General features: G+C 46.4%; 1 protein-coding gene across 1 annotated transcript in view; it reads right to left on the bottom strand.

Moving 5' to 3' along the window:
• Positions 1-24578, bottom strand: part of MSN (moesin) — a gene marked incomplete at its 3' end in the record, with an annotated part of 40125 nt that overhangs the window by 6000 nt on the left and 9547 nt on the right. Inside the window, exons 2-5 of the mRNA XM_084269027.1 lie at positions 10018-10101; positions 2174-2269; positions 1119-1393; positions 89-172 (exon numbers count right to left, since the gene is read on the bottom strand). Coding sequence (XP_084125153.1) covers positions 89-172; positions 1119-1393; positions 2174-2269; positions 10018-10101 — 539 coding nt within the window. The remainder of the gene's footprint in view (positions 1-88; positions 173-1118; positions 1394-2173; positions 2270-10017; positions 10102-24578) is intronic.

Below are 24578 nucleotides of genomic sequence, written 5' to 3'. Positions count from 1 at the left end.
AAGGCACAGATTCTTGTATGCAGTCACACATTACACACTAGCATGAACACACTATTTAAACACAGCAGTTTCACATGGCATCAGTTACCTAATCATTCCTCGATGTTCCTCATGCCACACCTGGATCCTCTCCTCCCACTGGTCCTTGTTAAGCTTGTGCTGCTCCAGAACTCTAGAAAGAGTACATGGGATGTTGGAAACCAGCCACTGCATTCATGCACACACAGCAACATCGCTCCTAAATAATGCTTCATTAAATACTCCATTGGCATCATAGTTTCCCCCAAAAAATCTGCCAGGAAATACAGTTCTACTCTAAGACTAGCTGGAGACACACTGGTCAGCACTCAGGCTCCTGACAAATGACAAGTTGTATTCAGTTGTGCTTCTCCTCGTAGCTTGTTTGTTTGTTTTGGAGCTTCTCTCACCACTTCTAGTTAGAGTTTCTTCAGTAGCTGTTAAGCAGGATGTTTAAGATTAAAGCTCTTAATTAAATGAATACCAATGCTGGGGTGCATCAAGCACGGCATGGCCAGCCAGTCCAGCTCTACACTAAGCTGGGGCAGCCTCACCTGGAGTACTGGGGGCAGTTTTGGGTGCCACAGTACAAGAGGGACACAAAAATATTAGAGAGTGTCCAGAGGATGGGGAAGGGTCTGGAGGGGAAGTCTTAGGAAGAGAAGCTTAAGTCCCTGGGTTTGTACAGCCTGAAAAAGAGGAGGCTGAGGGAAGACCTCATGGGAGTCTGTGGCTTCCTGACAAAGGGGAGTGAAGGGGCAGGTGCTGATCTCCTCTCTGTGGGGGCCAGGGATAGAATCAAGGGAATGGCATGAAGCTGAGACAGGGGAGGTTTAGGTTGGATGTTAGGAACAGGTTCTTTACTGAAAGGGGGTCAGGCACTGACACGGGCTCCCTAAGGAAGTGGTCACAGCACTGAGCCAGGAGTTGGACTTGATGGTCCTTATGGGTCCCTTCCAACTCAGGAGACTCTAATGATTCTATGATAACCCCAGGGTGTATTTTATTCTGGACATTCCACTCAGGACACCCCCACCCACCAATAAAAATCCCAAACCTTTTAAGGCAAAGAAGGTCTAGGACTGCCCAGGTTCACTTACCTCTGTGGGAGCAGTTTGTCACCAGCAAGATAGCCAGACTTGTGCACCTCTTTGTTGAAGTCTCCGTATTTCGACTGGACGGCGTAAGAAGCTAGAAGGACAGCTGTCTCTGGAGGGCAGTAAATGTCATCATTCAGAATTGCCTCCTTCACTTGCAGGAAGAAGAGGCGCTGCGTGATGTCCTGGATCAGCTCTTCTGCCACATCCTCTGGGTAGAACTTGGCACGGAATTTGAAAAGCAGGGGGCTTTCCTTGCGCACGTCTTGTGCTGTCACCTGCAACAGAGTTACCAGATTGTACAGCCTACACACCAAGCAAAGGGAAGCAGGTTTATGAACTGGAAGACAGGCATTGCAGGGCACCCAGAGACAGGGCAATGGCTGCAAGTCAGAGCATAGGAAGTTCCACACCAACATGCAGAAGAACTTTTACACAGTGAGGGTGAGGGAGCCCTGGGACAGGCTGCCCAGGGGGTGTGGAGTCTCCTTCTCTGGAGAGATTCCAGCCCTGTCTGGACACCAACCTGTGTGATCTGTCCTAGGGACCCTGCTTTGGCAGGGGGTTGGACCCGATGGGCTCTGGAGGTCCCTCCCAACCCCTGTGATTCTGTGATTCTATGCATTAGAAAAAAGAAATTCTCCTTTCCCATGCATAAGTGAGTAGGAAGAAAAGGGAGGATTTTCAGTTCCTTACTGCTAAAGACCTCATCAACACTCCCCACAGGGCTTCTGACAAACCACTAGTTACCATCAGTGCTAGGAAGTACTTCCCAGGCTTTTCTCCAAACAAGATGCTCATGTGAGCATCACAGTAGCATATTACTCGGAATGGTAACAGATCTGCCTCGATAGCAAACAGGACTAGATCTAAGACCACCAGGTTAGACACTGGCACCTCAGGGAATGGATGTGGACTGAAGGAAGGCAACACCAATGTGCTAATCCTCTGGCACTTCAGCAGGAACAGATCCCTGACAGCAGTATGGGAGCCTGAATTTGCTCCTACCCTCCAAGAGAAGAGAACCCAGGACAAGTGAAAGCTTGGAACAAACATACCTTTTTGTTCAATTTCAGCCACGTTGAGAAGCCCTTGGTGTCCTGGTACTGAAGTCCAAAAAACCAGACCTCTCTTAGACCAATTGTCTTGACAACCTGGAAGAGAGACAATTAGCAAGAGCCCAAGGGGAGACAGGCTGATCTTGCTGGTGGCAGAGAACACTGTTAAAGCTAAGTTCAGACAAAGACAACCAGTCCCCAGCCTTCTGCCTCCCCTGCTACCATGCACATCACTAGATGATAGAGCATCTGAGTGGTCATAAGTGCACTATAGTCTTCCCTCTCCCTTATCTCTTTAAGGCTTGTTGCTATTTATAAACAGCAGCTGGAATACTGTTTTACTCAGCTACTTAGAAAACAACATGGATAGCCAAAATGCAATGCAACAGGTCTGACAGGTAGAATAGCTGCCAGGAACCAATAAAGCTGCTCCATTTGTAGGTACCCTCTGCTGTGCTGGTTTTGGCTGGGATAGAGTTGATTTTCTTTGTAGTACCTAGTATGGGGCTAAGGTTTGACTCTGTGCTGGAAACATTGTGAATAGCAGATGTTTCTGTTACTGCCCAGCAGTGCTTACACAGAGCCAAGGCCCCTTCTGCTACTCACCCCACCAGTGAGGAGGCTGGGGTACACAAGGAGCTGGGAGGGGACATGGCCAAGAGAGCTGACCCAGACTGGCCAGAGATATTCCATACCACGTTATGCTCTATAAACACCTAGGGAAGCCAGCCAGGAGGTGGGCTTGCTGCTGGGAAACAGACTGCACATCATTTGTTCTGTGGTGGTTTTTTTCTTCCACAGCTGTGGAGCAATTGCATTTGTTCATCACTTGTTTTGTTTCCATTCACATATATATATGTACACACATATTATCTTCCTCTGTTATCCTATTAAACTGTCTTTATGTCAACCCAAGAGGTGCTTCTTTCCCCACTCTCCTCCCCATCCTGTTTGCAGGGGTAGACAGGGATGAGTGAGCCACAGCCTCGTGCTTAGTTCCCAACTGGGGTTAAACCACTACAACCCCTCACTTGCCCTGGAGTGGTACATCTACACATTAAGCCAAGCCCTACTAGGCTGTCCTATTTCAGGATGTGTCTTCTGCTCTGGACAGGCCTTTTGTGCAGAGCTGGTGAGTGGCACCAGTGGGTAAATGGATATGCCATCCCTTGTGCCAGGACAAGGAGCCCCCAGAGAAGTGAACTGCAGAGCTAGAAAGCTCTCTCCTGAAGTCACTGCCCTAGCACACCATGGATGCTGTGTGAATAAGAGTTAAGAAGCCTTTGCAGACAACCTGTAAGAAGAGACAGGAGCCTCATGGGGGGGCAAGATGACTGCAGTATAATGCTACTTCTAGTAAAAAGGAGGGGGAAGCCTGTTGGTAAAGCCTGTTCATGAGCATTTGTGCCCTGCAAGGTCTGAGGCATGCCACAGGGCGCAGGAGGTCTAGAAGCTGAAGTTCCCCCACATCCTGAACACCCAGGAGCTATTCTTTTACTGGCAAACAAGACACTTGCCTGCCACCTCCATTACTTGGTAAGAAACATTTGTCTCTAGGTGACACTGTACCTAAAGTAAACTGGGCTTACACACCTCCCACCCCCACAGCTTCCCTCCTTCAGAGGAACTCAACAAATGGAGGGCTGGGGGTGATGATTTTACCTCACCCTGGGAAAACAGCTACCTGATCACAGTGCCTCCCTTGCCAGGAAAGCTGGAGGTATACTTTATACTGCCTTGCCCCATGCTTTATGATTTCTCCCTAATGTCTACCTCCTTCTAAATGACTTTCTTGTTGAATCCTAAGGATGCACACTGTTCCACCTGCATCCAAAGATGCAGGTTCCCCACAAACACATTACTATTTAGATCCTTTGGGGCTTGGATCAGACATTTCTTCTGGCCTTACAAAAGCAGCGTTACCATCCTTCCTCCTCTCAGGCCCCAAAACCAGCAGGAGTTTTCAGCAGGGTCATCACAGAGATAAAACCTACGTATGGTCATGTAGCCTTTATACATCATCCCACCGGAGTCCATGAAATTATTGCTTGAACATGAACTGGAGAGCTGCACTGGAGCCCCTGTGGAACTTCCCAGGGGGGAACATGGGGCAGATAAGCCTTCACTTGTGCTTATCATGTAGGAGTATGCACCACAGCTAAGGAGGCTTCTGGAGAAGCATCAGTTTGCTGTATACATTGAAAGCAGGGGTACAAGGAGAGGAAGAAAGGCTGTCCTAGAGCCTAAGGAAACCTCTGTTCTCAGCAGCATTAACATCTGAATGGGATGGAAGCTCCCTCTTCCGCTGCATGCATCTGCTTGCCTCACTTCCACTTGTCAGCAGCTTACGCCTGGGAATTGAACAAGCTGGACTGCCAGCAAGAGCTGAAAGGCATCACACTGAGGCCCTGCACAAAAGGACTTTTATTCCGGAGCTGAAGCCTGCACAGCAATAACCGTGACAACAAGGGACTGGACAGAGGAAAGGGCAAGGCAGCACAGCACACATCACACCCCCAAACTGCTACTGAATCAAACTAAAGCCTAGCACAATTCCTGCTGCAGGAATTACATGAGCTTACAGCAAGGCATGTTGTGGCTTGTCAGCCTGAGCACAGATCTGGGCCATTCAGCCTTCACCAAGACACTACTTTCCAAGTAAATGTGCATGAGAACAGCCTCTGAAACAGAGGAAAGGGGCTGAGGGTGTGGATGTATGAGTGTGTGGAAACAGCCCTCCTCCCTCCTTCCCATCTCAGCTTTAGCAGCTTATTTAGTTCCATTTAACAAGGAAAATACCATGAAGAAGAAACAGCTTTCTAGAGCAGCAAGGAGTCTGGCTGGCAGTTTGCAGCTCAGGCTACACCACAGCACAAGCCTGTCTTTATCTAGACCAACAGCTGAGATTCAAGATGAAGCAGTCCTCCCTCCCCTTCTGACACGCATATCAAGTACCTCCAAGAAAAAACTGCTAGCAAACCTTATAGCTAGATGAGCTCTGAACTGGTGCCATATCTGCATACCCTAGTAAAACCAACTCAAACCGTGGTCTTCCCAGTATACCCAGACTTAACAGCCAAGGAGGACTCCATCCACAGCCATAAATGTTCAACTGTTCCCTTTCCACCTGGATAATTCTGGAACATGGATATTTCTGACCTTCCCTTTCTATGTGGTAAAACACCAGAGCACTAAATGACAGGATCTTCTTTCAGTTTTTAAGCTTATTACAGTTTGCTATTGGCTGCCTTAGCAACAAGTAAAGCAGTCCATTTTTGGCTGGGCTATTGCCTTTATAAAAGCCAATGAGTTTCCACATGTTCCTGGGAAATGTGAGACATCTCCATAGCACTCAACCACAAGCCTTTAATACACAAACAAGACCTCTGGGGTTTGATGGAGGAACCCACCAGCATCCCCAGACTCGCTGCTTTCTACCATGAGACTGACACCATCACTCTTCAGCTCAGTGCTTCCCCCTACCCAGACCAACCCCTGTGTATTTAAGGGCTATTAGGTAGGACCTCATGAAGACTAAAGGCTTCTTGACAGCCACTCTCCTCACAAACTTCAGTTTACAGGCCATGACTGGCCATGTCTGTTCCAAACACAGCTCAGCCCAGAGTTACTCCAGTCAAGAAGGATCTGGACAGTGTGAGTTGTGAGCTTCAGCAGCTCTGAAAGAAGAGACTGACAAACTGCCACTCCACAAAACGATTACACTCACTGCAGCAGAGAAGCAAGCCAGAATCTTAGGTGCTCTGGCTCTTAATGAAGTCTGATGGATCCCTAAGAATTAAAAAACCCAAACAAAGCAAAAAGCAACTCCACACTCCACTGTATTTTAACTGAACACAAAGTACAGCATCACTGACAAGGTTTAGTGTGAGCAGAGTTGCTTATTGCTACAACTTTAACCAATAGCTACTTTTCTGATACAAGCATAGCTTTGACCCCAAAAGCTCACAAAACTGAGGAAAAAGCCTCCTAGGAAGGTTAATCACATACTTTCAGTTTGAAGTAACAGATACTATAAGTTCTTCTAATGTCACATTTCTCCATAACCTGTGACTTGGCTTCATGGCTCTTAATTGGACAGAGATCAGCTTTAATGGGCCTGTGTGTTTTTGGTTACTCTAAAGGCTCATTCTGCAGTCACACACTGCAACTAGTGTCTCCTGGACTCTGCAACGTCCAAACAGCTGCACTGGAATGACTGAAGTTGAGAGCTCTAAGCACATCACCAAGAAACAAACCTCTTCTGAAGTTCATTTTTGGTTGAAGGAAATTCTGAGTGAGCAGTTTAGTAACCACACCTCATTGTTAAAAAAGGTCTGACATCAGGATCATCAAATGGGTTGAGATCCCCACCCTTCGGTCACACTCACCACCCAGCAGACTGCTAAGACATCTCTACCAGTGATTGGATGGAATAAGGGGCTCTGAAGGGCAAATGAAAGCATAAGGTGCCAGCAGGATCCAAGGTCAGAAGAGATCAGAAGGCACTGTAGGAAGCTGCCTCACACAGCATGTGGGAAGCATGGAGGGAGTATGTTTTTGCAGCACAGAAGTTGTCAGCAGCTGAGAGTTTTGTGATGAGTCTGTACACAGCCCAGCTGTATGAACGAGGGCATGTCTGTGAAAGCCTTCCAGGTAGCTGTACAGCACTTAGCAAGCAGCTTAGTTACCTCTCCCTGTCCAAGGTACAGGCAGGCCCCAAGAGGATGGTGTGTTGCAGACAATCTCAAGTATACAGTGCAGTAACATCACGATTTATAGCAACTCAGTGGTATTTCTACAGCCAGCTACTTCGGGGCAGAAGACAGTTTCCAACAAAGCAGTGAAGCACCTTCTGGAGTTTAACCAAGCAGGAGAGAGACAGAGACACACAGCAACATTTCCAGCTCAAGCCCATCCACCTACTACTACCATGGATCTTTAGACTCAACCTTTTCCTCCTCATTAAGCTGCTACCTAGACACAAGCTTTCCAAAAGTCTCCTGACTCCTATTCAGAGGAGGTTAGAATTATGGATGGCATAAACAATATATTCAATCTACCTTTACACACACTGGGTGGAAACAAATACTGCCTAAATCTTACCAAAGCCAGTGGCATGCACTGAGGTAGCTGTGCAGTTAGAAACTGTGGTAGTACTTAGCAGCTTCCTTTTTGCTCAAGTCAGAGCTGACAGCCTGAAGTGAAAGGGCACTCCAGGGTAGATACATGCAGGATAACTTGGTTTTTCTTGCAAGACAGTCAAAAGTCAAGCTTTGCATCATAAGGTAAATGTGCTGCAACAGCAAAACTAAGTTTGTTTTGTAGAGAAGCTCTCCCTTCCCTAAAAAAACTCCATTTATTAAAGCATTCCTTTCTCAGGAACAGCATCAGGCAGAGAACACTAGCTTAACAATTCCAGGAGCACATCGTTTAAGGGAGGTAGAAAACAACCAGCCATAACTTTGTTCTTACACACCAGAGCACAGGACCCAAGACCACCTTGGAATAGAAACTGAGTCAGAGCAAACAGACTGTCAGTCAGATAGCAGTCACTGCTTAGTCCCTAGTAGAGCAGGGGGAACAGCTCAGGACTAGCTCTTTACAGGAACTAACCTACACAAACAGCCAAGCCATTTGAAACTCACTGGCTGTATGCCACTGACACCTTGTTCACAGCCCCATCCCCATACTAAAGGGAGCAGATTTAGTATTTACTGTCAACTCACTACTGGCTCATGTTTTGTCTGGTATTCAGCTCTTTATGCAAAGATCAGTAATCAGTTTGAGCATCTGCCACTGATGAGGGTCTAGGACATACATTTCACTATCCACCCTATCAAGAACCAAGATCTTTACCTCCACAAGGAAACCTCATGTGCTGACCAGTAGAAAACAGTTTCTTATTGCAGTGAGTGTGATATATGGACAGTATGAAGAGATGGTGCCCACCAGGCCTTTTAGAAACAGCAAATATTTAGCAGCTAGCTTCAGAGGCTTTTTTCCCCACTGTATTTCCTCTTCCAACTCCACATACAAACAATTTAGCTGAAATAACACTGCCTCATTTACATTAACAACTTAGTTCTGCAGCAGCATTTGTCTTCTCCATTTGCAAAGTATTTACCAAGGAAAAAACAAAATAAAGCCTCTGTTTGGGCAGGTGCTGTGTGAAACACACTGCAGGGAGGAGGACATGCTGTTTAACAGCATGACACAGGAGTGAAATCAATTACAAGGACATGAAGAGTTCCCATGCTGGAAACATGATCAGATGCCTCTCAAAGGAAAGCTGCTGAAGCCCAAGTCTGCCATCCCAATGTCAGCTTACAGCAAATGCTGCAGATGGTCCAGAGCTGACTGAAAACACTGTGTGCAGATAAAGAGACTCCTGACTTCAGCACTATCACTTCTCAGCTTTGCTCGGATCACTGTTGCTTTGCTGGGATCATGTCAGAAACCAGGTACTGAAAACTAATGGTGGGAAACATCCACATGAGGAACACTCCCTGCAAAAAACAGTCACCTTTTGATGAATTTAGGGGTCTGTCACCTCAGCTTCACTGGCACATGTTCCCATGGACTAATTGTGGTGGAGTTCATGTTGCACACGTGGATTTTGAACAGAAGCCAGCTCTCACTTCTATCACTCCAAAAATGACAGATTTTGGGATAGTGCAGGGCTAAAATGTGTAGAGGCTGCTATGCAGTAGCACACAGGCAGCTGAGGACTACACTGCAACTCAGAACGTCTCTGAAAGCCGTTCTGCTTTTCCCATTATGAGAGGATGATCGTTCAGTAAAGCCCAGGATCACTGTTTCTTCCATTTCAGGGCTGGGCTGCAAACAGCAATGTAATATCTAGTGTTGAGTCATCCAGCTGAGCATGAGAGAAAGTAGTAGTTTGTGGTTAAACATCTTAAAAAACCCAACTTGCTGTCCCCTAAAGAAATTGCTGACTTCTATGGGTGGTTCAGCCCTTCAGTTTCTCTCTTCATTTAGATAGGTACTGTGTGAGCTGGCCTCAGAACACTTACCACTGCTGAACCGCACCCATATCCGACATCTCTGGTCTGGCAGTTCCTTCATCTTGTCATTAAACCCAGACTCCCTTTACTTTTCTTTAAGCTACAAACTTACTGTTCAGATTTTCCTCCAGGTAGCAAACCCATGCCCTTCAAGTGCAGCAGAGAAACACCATGGAGCTTGTCAAAGCTTCAGCCACTGCAACTGATACTGTCTGTCTCCATCTGCTCCAGCTCTGTGCTGCACGTGCCTCCCTGCTTCTGTCTGGGCCAGAACAGGAGGCGTTTTGCCCAGCCAGTGAGTGCAGAGGAAGGCTGAAGCAGCCAGAGGAAGACAGCCCAACACAGTACAGTATGTAACTTCTCTTAGGACTCCCCTCAGGGCCTGATTGGAGTATTGAATATCACTTAACCTGCACTTCGGGCTTGCAGCAACATCTGAAACCCAACTAAACCTCTCTTGTTTTAGAGGCCCGCTACTCTTTGAAATCAATTACACAATGCTTGCAAGTAAGCCAGCCAAAGATAGCCTGATAGCTCCCTCATAAGAGTTATGGATGATGACTGCAGACACCTACTGCTTTCCAATTATTTATTATGAGCTACAGCATCAATTCAGTGCATATGAGTTAAAAATATATTCCTGGAGATTAAAAAATGCAGTAGTTTTGAAAAAGGTGTAATTTCTTACTATGCTGAGTTCTCAGGTTATTATACACACTGTCACCTAACCTTTGAAGTCCTTTAGAAATTGTTTGCTGCTGTCTTAATAGAATTACAACATCTGTATCAACTTCAGAACTTGGCAGGTCCATCACTTACCTGATCAAAGAGTTGCTTCCCTGTTGTGTTGGGCTGGATGGCAAACTCCAGCTCAGCATCCATGGTAGTAACTCGCACACTGATCTGGAAGACAGAAAACACATCATTGCAGCACATGCTCCAAGCTACACTGCCCAATAATGAAAACCAACATCTGCCTACAGCCAGGGACCAGCTCCCAAGCCCTCAGGAGCTGCACTGCCAGCAGGTACAGTCACCTGCTCTGTTTTATCAGTTCCCCTGTAGAATGTAATGCTTGTTTCACAGTGTAAGAGTTTATCCTCTCTGTTCCTATCAACATTCCCATCTATGTCCTGGCACTGGGGAGTCTTTGACAGATTCTGGAGTTGATTTCCTAGTATAGAACATGCTGGTGTCTTTCACAAAAGCAGAGACAATCCAAGCCTCAGTTCACATGACCAGACATCCAACCCATCCACCTGAAGGATGAAAGTCAAGGCAGCATTAACAACTCAGCCTGCTGCAGCAGACAAGTCTATGCCAGCAACACTGTTCAGTCTCCATGGGTATTTGGAGAAATTATAAGGCACAATCCCCAACATGCTCCAGGGGTACAAAGCAGGCAGGATGCAAGGATGATCTCATGTTCCAAGGCAAAAAGGACACATGTTGAACTAATTCAGGCACTGCTATGTGCAGACTGCTCACAAAGTAGAAGTATCTCTATACAGTTCCCCGCTGCCTTCCATCTCTTTCAGGGAGGTGAGATCTCTCTAAATACTGCAGAGATGGGTTAAGTGTAATTTAATATTGCAGTCAAGATTTCATGACATTAGCCTTACACATAACTAGTAAGATCATGAATGGTGTTCTAGAAGAAATGTTACATGACACTATCTCAACAGGAAAGCCTCACCATCAGGTTTTCACATGAGAAATGTAAGTGGCAAGGGATTACAGCATGGGAGGGTGCAGTGTCATCCCACAGAAGCAGGAAAGCGCCTGTACTCCTTTACACCAGCAGTTCTCATGACGTTAAACACCTCACAGATTAATGTAAAATGTAGCCACAACTCTTGACCTTTACTAGAAGACATCATGTAGATTCTCATATTGAATTCTCCTGCCTGAACACAGATGCCTTAACTTTTGACCAGGCAAAGTAAGGACTGCAAGTACACCAAGCAGTCTGAGAATTCACTGCTCTTTGCTTATCTATCATCTGAAAAAGGTAAAGATATTTCATGACTTATGAACATAAGCTGCAGATCAAACTGTTCTAATGCTTTTCCATCGAAGCAAAGATTCAGAACTTGAAGATGTACAGATGCAGTGCACCACTACCCATATCTCCTGCCAACAAGCCAATTACCCCACATCAACAAAAACTAATTTATATGCTCTTCAGTGCAATCAATCCTCTTAACACACTGCACCAGCCTTCCAGGGGTGAGGGGAATTATGCTGTGAAGAGTTTTAGTAAGAATAATTCACACTATAAGCTACCCACATGACACTAGAGATCAGGGAAGGAACCACCCAATACTGATACAATCACAGACAGTATTTATCCCTGTATATAGGATCCATGAACAGATTTTGTGTATTTTCAGATTCCACACTTTGTCTACTCATAAAGCAGCAGATGACTGCTGAGACCTACCACCAGTTATTTTTTCCCCATAAGCAAGGAGCTTTCTGCTAGCTGAGTCTAAGTCAAGTGCTGAAAGAGACCACAGCATCCAAACACACTCTGAAGTTTCTCAAAAGCCCTACTTGAGCCTAGGCACACTGCTATGTTGTACCTTGTGATAAACTCAAAGGCTTTCTTGTTTAAGTTGAGCTAAGGAGTGATCTCTTCCACCAGAAAGAGTGCCAGCTTGTAATCCTGACTAGCCCAGCACACCTACCAGTGAGAGCAAGCTGTCCATTTGCTAGCCTACAAAAAGGGTTCTCTTAAATGAGGCATTAGGCAACAGGTTGCTTTTAAAGTATTTCCTGTTCACCTAAAACACTGGTGTACCAACTACCACAGAAGAAAATGTCTTCTTGCTGCAGTTTATGTATAAAACACAGTAGCTGCTCTTATCTGGTATCTGCATAGGTGGTTGTATCTAAGCCCAGAGCAAGCAGAACTGAAACACTTGTGGCAGCTCTTTACAACCCATACCAAACAGAGCAAATCAGACCTTAAAATTTAAAATATAGCTGCTCCAGTAAGTATCTGCATAATCCATACAGAATACTCTTTTGTAAGACTCATATCTGTGTTAGAACAGCAAAATAAAGCCCCATCTTGCTGGAGCCAGCAAGATTCATCCCTTCATTGGAACTCAACTGCACTTTAGCCATCTGACAAGTTATCCTTCAGTTAGCATATTCAGTAGGAAAATATACAGTTTTCCCCCTAAAGGCAGCCCCTCATGCTCAAGATCAGCAGCAACCTAAGGTTTAGGAACAGCAGTGGGGTGTCTGCACTTGCAGCTTCAGCCTGTGCTACTTCAGAAGGCAGCATGAACTAAGACAGGCAGGAAACGGAGCTGTGCTTGCAGAACCACACCCCAGCAAGGCCAGCTTCCCCATCCCAACGTGTTAACACTCAGCAGTGCACTGCTGTTAACTGTCAGCAGAACAGCCTGGGAAAACCATGGCCTGGGCTGTACCAGTGACATCTTAACCACTCCTTTCACAGTCATTCAATACTTGGCTGGGACGTTAGTTTGCTGCAGAACTGAGCTTTGTTAAGCCTCACTGATGTGGAAACTACATACACAGAATTTTCTCCCATGTGCTACCCAGCCAGGCTTTTTGGTTTGGGGTTTTTTTGAAGTAGTGATTGTTAACTGGAACAACACAGAGAGGTTCCTACACCTCAAGTGGTGGGAGCCACAGCTCTCCATCCCCAGTTAGCAGGGAAGAGGCTTGATAGCACTTCAGAGGAGGTGCAGCTTCACCAAGCGTTTTGCTGCATTTCAAGAGCCTGTGTACTGGCACAGAAATACAAATCTATCTTAGCACATAAAAAGGCTGAAGAACCAAGCACCAAGGGAGCTCCCTTCACAGAGATACCCACGGGCCACCCTGTTAAGGCAAGTCAGCATCACTGATCCCAGCGTGCTCTGCCCACAGCTCCAACTACACAGAGACCTACAGACTGCTGTGAGCTCTACCCGACAAATGCCAGGCACTGCACATCTACCTTCATCCTCCTCATTCATTTGCAGTCTTGCTTTTAGTAAAATCACTTTACTGAGGCAGTCACAGACAAGTACAGTCCAACACAAGATGTTACACAAGGGTTACACGACTCAAGTGCTGTACCAGAAGCTACTGAGAGCAGCCCTGAGGAGAAGGACTCGGGAGTGTGGATTGATGTAAAGCTCAACAAGAGCTGGTAACGCACACTGACAGCACTGCTGCTCTGGGGACACCCCCTGCAGCGCTGCCTCCAGCTGGGGGACCCCATGACAAGGACATGGAGCCGTGGGACTGAGTCCCAAGGAGGCCATGGAGATGATCTGAGGGCTGGAGCCCCTCTGCTCTGGAGCCAGGCTGGGAGAGCTGGGCTGGCTCAGCCTGGAGAAGAGAAGGCTGCTTCTGGGGAGACCTCTGAGCCCCTTCCAGTCCCTGAAGGGACCTACAAGAAATCTGGAGAGGGACTCTTTATCAGGGAGTGTTGGACAAGGGGAGTGACTTTAAACTGAAGTAGAGGAGATTTAGATTAGATAGGAGGAAGGAATTCTTCCCTATGGGCGTGGTGAGTCCCTGGCACAGAGTGCCCAGAGAAGCTGTGGATGTCCCCTCCCTGGCAGGGTCCAAGGCCTTTGGCTTGGGGCAACCTGGGCTAGTGGAGTGTGTCCTGGGACATGGCAGGGAGGCTGGAACTAGACGATCAAGGTCCCTTCCAACCCAAAGCATTCTATGATTCTGCCCCTCTACTCTGCTCCTGAGACCACCACCTGCAGTACTGGAGCTCTCCTAATACACCAGTTTATACTCAAATTCTATTTAAACCAACTCATTCATTTTTTTCAACATAGCATTTATAATGCACTACTCTAGCAGAGTTATCTGCAACCCTCTAAGTTCTTAGATCTTAATCTAGTATAAGTTTTACCCTAGCAGATGGCCTCTAAATACCCTTCTTTGGTCCCTCCATCACCATTTAATATCATGTTTTGCCTACAAACAGCTAGCAACATTACACAGAAAGCTTCCAGAGGAAGCCATCTTACACATTACAGGAAAATTCAAGTATCACATTTCACCAAGCTAAAAAATGCTCAAGAAAAAAGCCCACATTTAAACAATTCGTTTCATAACAGCTACAGGAAAGAGCTAGAAACCTAGCAACTCTTCCTCTTCTCTATTTGAGGATTCACCATTGTTCTACCAGTCTCAGCACAGCTAAAGATTGCCACTAGCAGAGCATATTAAAGAGCTTCCTGCTGCCAAGGACAGTGCTGTGGTGAGGGTGAGACCTGCACAGACAGAACCTCTTGCATGGATGAGATGCTGTTCCAGCTCCCAGAGCTGTTGCAGCCAAAGAAAGCACCTGTTAATAAGCAAGAGCTACTGGACACATCCCCACACACACACACACATTTAGCAGACTACAGGAGATGAGCTTAAATAGACAGTGGCACCAGACCCTATCTGCAACATCTTTTAAGGTATTTTAATATTGCCCTTACACTTTCAAGTCCTATTTTCCACCCCACTGAGATTCCCAGAAAGTTTTACTAGCACCAATTACTACCAGTTATCTTCCAGGTCTCTGAGGGAGCCCTACTAATAACCTGCTACCACTGCTTCCTAAGATGAAAAGCTGTGGCTGCACATGGCAGAACAAACAGGAAGGACTCATACTGTCAGCCAAGTAACGGATGTATGGCTCGTACCAGAGCAGTGCAACAGCAGAACAGACAATTCTGTTTGCACAAGTTGAGACAGGAACAGAGTACTAGGAAGTCTGTGTCAGAATAATAGGTAGAGTCAGCACAACAGAGTATCAACCCCTACAAAACCCTGACCCTGAGCTAAAGCTTCTTTCCTCCCTAGGTTTCCTGAACGTGGGGAAGCTGTGATACCCTGTGCTCTGCAGGCTTCAAGCTTCAGGTATTCACACTTCTCAGGGTCAAGCCACCAAGTAGGTATTTCTGGTGAAAATGGTCTCAGGAAAAGTCATACTTTATTGCTGATTTGATACCTATGGAACAGAAGTTCAGTTAAAAAGACATTTCAGGCCATCCTTTATAGACACTACACCCTCCAGGGCACCAGTTTGCCCAGCAGTGACCGCAGGTAAAGGTACTAGACCAGTGCCATGCATCAGTTTCACCAGCTCTGACCAGAGAGGCACATCAAACCCAGCTGAAGCTGCATCAACTCTGAACTCAAGATCTTGTAAGGCACCCTAACAATGTAAAAGCCTTGCCAGGTTTGGCTTTCAGCAACAGTACAGCAAACGTAACAAGAACTGTTCCCCTGTCCCTGCACACACACAAGTGTCTCCTGGAGCACAAGCGCTCCCCAGGACTGTACTGTGCTTCCCACAGGCTGGGCAGCCAACACGAGCACTGCTGCAAGGACAGGAGCTGCACGCCAACCCCCAGAGTCTACCAGGGCCTGGGAAGAGCACCAGAGGTAGTGTCCCCCACCAGCAATACTCACAGACATCTGGCTCCTTCCCCAGCGCCAGCACGCTGCCCAAACAGCCCCAGCTCCTCTGTGTCAGGGTGAGGATGGAATGGGTCATGTGAAAGCGCTTGCAATTTCTAAAGGGATTACACTTAATTAAACCAAGCCCCCTTCCAGCAGCCTTAAAGGAGCTTTTCATACCCTTAAGCTCATCAGGGAGCAGAACACCAGCATGGCACTGTGGCCCCCAGAGCGAGCATTAACCCTCCTGACAACTCCCTTCCCTGGAGCTTCCCAGCCCTCCCCACCACCCTTCATCAGCTGGGGACCGCAGTCCTCATATGACTGGAGCCACAGCAAAGCCAAGGAAGGCATCCCATCCCACCCCACTGCAACAATCTGAATGAAGTCAACATGATACAGTGCAGGAGGAAGCTTGCCCACCTTCAATGCACTTGGTACCAGAGAGCCAGAAGTACCGGGGGGAATAAGTCCATAAAAATGGCACCTTCCCCACCCATCCCCTGTACAGGTCTGACAGGGCAGCACCGAGGCTCATTTTGCAGAAGTAGTTGTCAGTTATTCAGTTGGTGCTATTTTTAATGTCATTTCCGACCAAGCCAGACACACAGAGGTACTTTCAGCAACACACTAGTTACAAACACATCTCAACTGTCTGCACCTGCTGTACATTAAGGCATAAAGCAGGGCAGTCAGCTATAGGTTGTGGATCAAATTTCTGAAGGGACTGGGATGCCTAGTATTTTGCAGCTTCCTGCCTTTCTTATGTGTTGTTACCTTATGCACTCGACCACAGTGTAAAACGAGCTCAGTATTACAAGCTTCAGAGTACTTCACATGAACAAGACACACATGACTGTCATTAAAGCACAAAAAATGCCAACTATAAGTTACACTAAGTAAGAAATAGCAGGTTTACATGAACCTTACAGTAAAATTCATCCACTGCTATGCTGAATTCCCCATCTCAGTGTCATCTACCACGGGAAATTCTGGTTTGTACCTATAATAAAACTAAATTAAAAGCCGGCTGCAGAGAGAGGACAGGCTTCTCTAAGCAGCCAGTGGCCAAAGGAACAAGGGACTGGATGCTCTGATCTCAATTAATGGACTCAACCACTGTTTGAGTTCAGCTTGGCAAAAACATCAAGAGCTATAGTCCAGAAGCACAGAAAGGAGCTCCACTTACTAGCTTCAATAACAAATACTTCTTCTGTCCTGTTCCCTCATCCCTATCATCACCCCCCTTGCAGAAGGATGGAGGAGGTCATACATGCAGTGTGCTATGAAACATGCCTCACTGGGCTCCAGACCAAAAACACGAGGAGCTGGCAGCATCCTCCAGATTCCACTAGAAAACACATGTCACTGCTGACTGATCTAGAGATCACAAACATGATACAAACCCCCAAGGAGAGTCCACAGCCACTGGATTCCTGTGCAGAGTCCTGTAGCCACAGATGCAATACACTGCTCTGCCCCGTGTATACCACACTTTTTAACAAGTTCACTGAAGTAACAAACTTCCTTCATTTAAAAACCAAGCAGCAGATAAGGCTGAGCTGTGCCCCATCAGCACAACTGCACATGGAGGGCAGCATCTGAACTGCAAGTGATACAAGAGAAAGATTGCTGGAGTTGCATCATGATTATCTTACATGAGTGAGTTGGCTGAACAGCTGGGAGAAGGCACCACCGCCTGACATGGAGAAAGACAGTTCTGCTGGCACCCTGGAGCTGTGGAAGGTGCTGAGGGCCCCCCCGGTCTGCCATGGTCCTCACTGGTCTGCAGGCAGGGAACAGGGAGGAGGCAGCTGCTGCAGAACCACCTCGCTGCACGGCCCTGCTCACACACAGCGCCAGCAAGCCTGGTTGGGGAAGGAGGCAGCCAAATCTAACTAGTTATGCTCATGTGGTCTTACTCCTTCCCTGTGAAGCACAGCAGCAAACTAGCTCAGATTCAGAAACCACTGTGGAGCCACACCTGAAAAAAAACCCAGATTAGAGGTGTTCCCCCTCACAGGCTGCTCTCAGTCCCCAGCAAGGCAGCCTGTGTGGGCAGCAAGCTGCAGCTTCAGCACAGCTTCAGGAGCCACGCTGCTGGGGACAGAGGAAAAAGCTACCACAGGAAGTGAGCAGGCAAGACTTGAGAAAGCTCAGAGCTTTGAAGAATCTGCTTGCAGGAACTGAACCCAGAAGGGGTGGAGGAGGGAGCACCTGAGCTGCAGGGAGCCAGACTGCCCTGTGACAGGAGTATGTGTCTGTATTTTGCTTCAGCAGAGACCCCAGAGGGGATGCTGCCAGTGCAGAAAGCACTCTGCCCATAACTTCCAGGAAAAGTCACCTTTACAGCACTGATTTACTAACACAGGGCAAGGGGGAACGCTGATTGCAGCATCTTGGCCATTGAAAAGCTACGCTGCCAGTTACCTGCTCTTCTAGCACTTGGCAACTAACATGGGAGTAGTTTAGAAGTAATTTAGAAGTACCTCTGCCCCATGTGCAGCTTGGAAGATGAGAGCTTCTGTCTAATCTAACAAAGGGCTCTAAAACAAGCCGATTCTGAATCCATTCCATCAGCATGTTCCACACAAGTTCTCTGACAGGGTTTACAGTAGCTATTGTATCCAGTGGCTAAAAGAGGCAACCCCTGTCCTTGAAAAGGGTAAGAAGAGATTAAGGTGGCACTAAAAATCTAGTACAAAACATAATGCTAAAGCTGTCAAGTTCAAAAAGGAAATTAAGTGATTTATCCTAATATAAACACTGTCATACTGTAGTGTTACAGCCCCAAATATGTACTTGTTTGGCTGCTAACACAAGACACTATTTTGAGATTAATTTGGACTTCTTATCTCCCAGTGATAAGAAAAATAAAGTTCTTCCATAGAGCCAGTGGTAAACAAGAATTTTCACAGGAAAAAAAAAAGTTTCCTTGAAGATACCCATGGCCATTGGGAAGGTGATGCCTACACAGCAGAGCAACACAGCAGTATTTTGTTGCTTTTCTCAAGAGTAAGTGTGAGAAGCCACAACTACCTTCCTGTTGAAGTCCCCCCTGCAGCTGATCAATAGCTGATCAATTCAGAAGGGCCTGAGTACAGAGCAACCAAGTGCAGCCTCAGGGGATCCTCCATGCAGGACCTGTCCATCAGTCTAGAGATCAGTTACTTGTATCTAGGCAGGGAGCTTACTTCAGACATCCTTGTAAGTTACATAAACTAGGGCTTCTTCCACACCTCCCCAAGTGGTGGGGAATCAAATTTATTAATTTATCACCCCAAAGACAGTCTCTCTTAAAAAGCCAAACAAAAAAACTCTCCTTCAAACCACGTTCCCAGAGCTCACAAGAGGGTTTCCATGCCCCTTTTCCTCATGCAAAGGGGTTGATGTTTGCAGTTGAGTTACTTTAGAGACCTCTCATCCACCCTGCCCCAACTCCCCCATTTTCTGATAATCAACATTTCAAAGGTCCAGAGCTATCATCTTCAACTAGGACTAGCAAGCACACACTAGTAACACACACACAGAGCCATACAAAGATGGGCCTGTGCCAACACTTCTCCAACTTCAGGTTGGAGAACTCTGCATTTTAGAACTCCGGAGGCATCATTTATCCAATTTAATTAGTAATCTGATTTGGACAAGCAACTTTTTCAAGAATAGAAGTTCGACTTCATAAGATTACTAGAGTTATTCATTTAAAACAATAAAAAAAAAAAACAAAAAACAATACCCAGGGAATTTGCCTACCCCCTACACAGCATGGCTTCCAAAAATCATTAATGACGTTTCCAAGTTCAATTCAAGCAGCTTTAATACTTTCCTTTCAAGCAGATAGTAAGCAGTCACATCCTACCAGTGGTGTTTCAACACCATGGCTGCTAGCAGCTTGCCACCCTGCCCAGAGGGCAAACAAGTTTCAGTCTGACAAAAGGAGCTGCAAAATGAGAGTACTAATCCAGTAAAAGAAGCTGTGGGTGGATCCCCACATTTACAGTCAAGTCAGATAATTGTATGCCACTTATTACACAACTTACATCCTTGTGCAATGGATCAATTCCTCTTATTTTTGCCATTTCCTTTCCCATAATAGATTCCCCCCGCACCTCCCTGTGCTTTCCTGTGGCTGCAGCAAGCCGTTAGTGGTACTGTTAGAGCTAGTTTGAAGAGGCCTTTAGAATAACTGTTTTTGTACCTGTTACAGTTACTCTGAGAGAACATCCTTTATTAGTCACAACCCAGGAGATTAAAATAAAAACCCATGGGGAAAAGCCCTGGCCCCTTTTCCACAGCACCTGGATCAGGAGGTGAACAAAGCAGCACATGCAGTCACCATCATTCAACTTCCATGCTCAGGGCAGCTTGGGGTTTTGTTACAGGTTTGTGTTGTTAACACCCACTTTTCTGCCTGCTAGAAGGTGCTGTTCTCTGGAGGGACAGCCTATGGCCCTGCACCTCAATGGCAGAGCTGGCAGCTGAGCTCTGCATGTCTGAGTTTAACCACATCCCCAGCTAACACCCTTCAGCTCAGGGGCTGCCGGCAGGGCAGTGGCTGTGCCTGAAACGCCAGCAGTGGTTTGGGGGACACTCCTCCCAGCCACGGTGTGCCCCTCCTATGCAAACCTACTCGTGGATTACAAGTTGGTAATGCGCCCACCGCCCCAAAATCGTACACTGCACACTAGTGTTCTGATCCTGCAGTAAGCACCAGTCCCAGCACTCCCCACCACCACAGGAAGCGTTTCAGATTGCCTGAGAAGGCAGCTTTGCCCCACCCCTGAACTTGTCACAGTCTAGTTCCATCCCAAACTTCATTACAAAGGCTTCCCAGTACCGTTTAACGGCTGCAAAGACCCAGTTCAAGGGGTTAAGCAGACAAGCCCAGTAGCCAAGATGCATTTCCAGACAGCCAATACGCTTTCCAAACCTCGCATCCAGCGGATGCCTGCCAAAATTACAAGCAGCTATTTTGCTGGAAGGGGCTCAAGATGAGATCAAGACAGGATGCTAACAGGACAAGTGTGAACTGCATAAGAGGCACTACATGTACAGTAAGTAGTTGAGGTTCCTGAGCCAACAGACTAAATACTCAATCCCTTTGTAAAGGTCTCTAAATTGACCTGTGGTTAAGAAATGTTTTAGAGGTAATTTGGAATTGAGGGCAAATTTAAAAAGAAATAATAAAAAAAAAAGCCACGCTCAGATTCTCTGCTTGTCATTCAAGAGACTTTCCATATGGAAGACAGCACTAAGATAGCTGCTGTGACAGCCCTTCCTTCCAAAAGGTTTGCATGTTTGGATGAACAAGTCAGAAGTATGTTTATCTGTTTCATACACTCCTCTGCTCTTCGACCAAGAGACACCTCCTAGCATTTTAGCTCTCTGGTAAGGAGAAGGGCAGCAGAACACAGAGCTGCCTGTTTCATACTTCCACAGCACTGCCTGGGTGTGGCACATCAAGTTCTTGGCCGGCTCACAGCCCGAGTATCTGAACAATAGCCAGACTTCTAGGAGCTAGAACACAGCCTTACTGTGGGATCAGGCTGCCCAGACTATGAGCCATCCCTCCAAATTTAACTACAGGCACAGTCAACTGTGAGGTAAAGTTGTTTCATCATCCTGTGATTTTCAGTTTTATCATTTCCAGTGACTTAGACAAATCCAGCAACTTCCTTTCGGTACAGGGTCTCATTTAGGCTGGCTGCCTTCTCATATCAACTTCGGTCACAGCTCCCTAAAACGCAGGATTTCCCTGAAACGGAGCAGTTCTGCTTTTTAATATTCAGTTTCCCCACCCACGTTTGCTTCCCTCGCCTCCAGCCTATTTTAGGTTTTGAATAGCTGTTGGGACCGCACGCAGTTTATAAAAGACCAGCCTGTGATTACTGAAGTACTTTTTGTTATTTTAAGCTATATCTAGTCCAAGCACTTGAGCCTTCCTAATATAGAGGGGAGTAGCTACAACAGCAGGACACAGAGAACCCCGTGTCCCAAAGGGCTCCCAGGCGGGCACAGAGCTGCTCAGGGAGGAGAGCAGGATGCCAGCACACGCAGGGTGTGGTCCCCCCACCGCCACAAACCATCCCAAATGGCCTTGTGCCTTCCCACTGCCTTCTCTGGGCTCACAGCAGCACCCCAGGCAACCCCACAAGCAGGGCCTAAGAACAACTTCTCTGGCGTTCTTTCCAGCAGAACCACTTCACTGGTCCCATTCACTGCGCTTACACAGGGGCACGGCTACGGGCACAGGTTGCAGGAGGAAGGCAAGGCGGCTTTTTGGGTACAGCTGGGTGAGATGGGCTGCTCTGCTGAACCACTTACACCTCACTCCCAGGCACTCCTGGCTTTATCCTTCACAGCAGCTCTGCTACATAACCAACCCCTTGGTGAGATCCACCCCACACCACGTGTGCCCACGCTGCTAACCCACCTTCCTGCTGCACTGGCACAACTCTTGAGCTGAGCTGAGGCAGCGCAGGGGAGGAACACACACACTGGAGATACACCTGAGTGCTGGCAAACCAAAGCTCTCAAACATGCAACCAAGTTGACCCAGTTCATTAAAGCTGCAATTAAATGCACACTCTCAAATTCACACTCATATACCTCTTGAAATATACAGTTTGAAATTGGATTATTAGAAAAGAATGCCTGATAAACTTCAGTTATTATTTGAGACCTAGGTGTACACATGAGGACCTTGATAAATGCCCAGAAATCTCAGCAGTCAAGCAAGACCTATTAACGTGTGCCTTCCTCTTAAATACAGCTCTATCCCATACCACCTTTACAATGCACAGGAATAAGGGTAGATGGTAGTTGGACTTTCTATAGATCAGGTCCATAGACATCATGAGACCAAGCAGCCAAAAACCAGCTATAGTAGAGGGCATCACTTAAGGCTCTTTCAGATGCAAAAAATAAATAACATTCTGCATCAGGCAGCCTTTCACAGAAAGCCTGACTAAACTGAAGAAAAAAACCAACCTAAACAGATTTATTTTAATATCAGAAAATACTTAATTACCCCTTCCACTCCAGAGTATTTCCTCCCTTAGTCTTTCAGGGTGTTCTCACAAAGTCTATTAACTGAACAAAGTTACAGCTACCTAAACGTAAGTTCTACCTGGTGGACTTGAGTTAAAGGCTGTAGCTGTCTCCACAGTTGTGTTTTGGTTTGTTTGGTGGTTATTTTCCAATAATTCTGCAAGACCAGAGAGTCTGACCTTCACTTAAATATTTGTAGTGATGATGGTAGAAACTGACATTTTGTATCAAATAAGTATGAGCAATTCCTTTGCATGATTTGTGGTTTCAATATTCAGACCCTTTAAACCTCTTCTAGACATGTGATGGACTGTCTTCATGCAACCAGATATACAGGTAAGCCAAACTGGTCGTGGTCTTCCTGAAGCTGGTGGTCAAAACTGAGAAACACCACGAAGTAGTAGGAAGAGAAATAGCCAGATGCTGCATACACCTCCTGTGTAAGTCAACATACATGCAAATATAACTTAGGAAAGCAAACAGTAAAACTCAAGAGTAGCCAGATGCAGGGAGCCTGCAAAGCCCCCATCTGCAAGGGGCATTCATAAGTCCACTTGAGAGCGTAGCTTCTTTTTCAGAAATGTTGTATAAAGTTCTTTTTGTTACACTTTCGGGGTTTTTTTCCACATGCTAAGGAACAGCAGCATCGGATTTGAGGGCATTAATCCAAATTTCATCAAAGCCTGAGGCTCCTTAAACATTCCTGCATGCAGATCCCCAACTGCACATCTCCAGAACACTAGTAGCAGTAAGAGCAGCTAACTACTCTTGCTCATGAAAGCGAATAGATCCACCTTAATGCATCTAATAAGCCATCTTCCTCTAAGGGAATGGCAGAACAATGAATTCATGTGGTTTGCAAGACTGTCCGAATCCCCCCAGATCCAAATTGTTTTCAAATCCTTCCAAACACTGCCAAATCAGAGTTTTCATGAGAATATTTCAAAAGCATTTTACTGGAAAGTCCTCTGTGCCAACCTTTTCTGAGCCCAAAGCATTTGCACATCATAATTTGCAAAGATATCACAGTCCCAAGACGCCAAGGAAGAGTCAGACACCATGGACACCTTCTCCAAACTGAAGGAACCAGCTTGCTGAGAAGTTACGATGAAGTGAATCTAAATTTGAAACACGTTATAGGAACTTGAGGGGTTCTATATAGAGAAGAGACACACCCACCAACCATCTTTTCTGGCAGTATGAAAGACACTTTCAAAGCTTATGCATGGGAGAAGTGGTCTGTCACCTCTTAAATTACACTTAGTGGCAGAGGTGACTGCACAACGGTGAAGCAAGTCCAGAGCAAGCAACAAAGCCTCTTATATCAAATTTGTCAGAACTTTAGAAGCAGGGGAGTAGCAGGACAGCCTTCTGTCAGAGTTCTAATTATTCAACATTTGTCAGAACACTAAGACAGCACTGTGCTTCCTGTGTATGTTGCTGGAGCAAGTATAGTCCAGGACATCTTGTCTTCAGCTGATTGCTCTGATCTTTTGGTGGTTTGGAAGTTACTTTGTATTTGCTCTATCTTTTGATAAAGAGATTCAAAATAGACCTTACAGTGGAACGTTCTTACAGCTGGAGATGCTGGCATGTACCCTCATGCTAAAAAGATCTCCGTCCTGTTCTGTTGGGTGTGCAAAGGGGTATTCAAACTGAGCATCATGCATTGCATTGCAGCTTGCAGTCAACCTTAAACTTGAGATGGTAGTAACAAGCCACAGAGCAAGATAAAAAACAACTAAAAACCTGGAGGATAGGGGTGTTTAACTCATTTCCGTGTGTATGGCTGTCACCACAGCACCCAAAGTACACACACTGCCCATCAGTGCAGAAGACATTGGGGTTCAGGTAACAGAGGCTCCCCTTGCTTGTTCTGTGAAGCACAG

This window comes from Gallinula chloropus (genome assembly GCF_964237585.1).
Source record: "Gallinula chloropus genome assembly, chromosome: 11".
NCBI classification, from domain to species: Eukaryota; Metazoa; Chordata; class Aves; order Gruiformes; family Rallidae; genus Gallinula; species Gallinula chloropus.
This window is presented reverse-complemented; position numbering and strand designations above follow the sequence as displayed.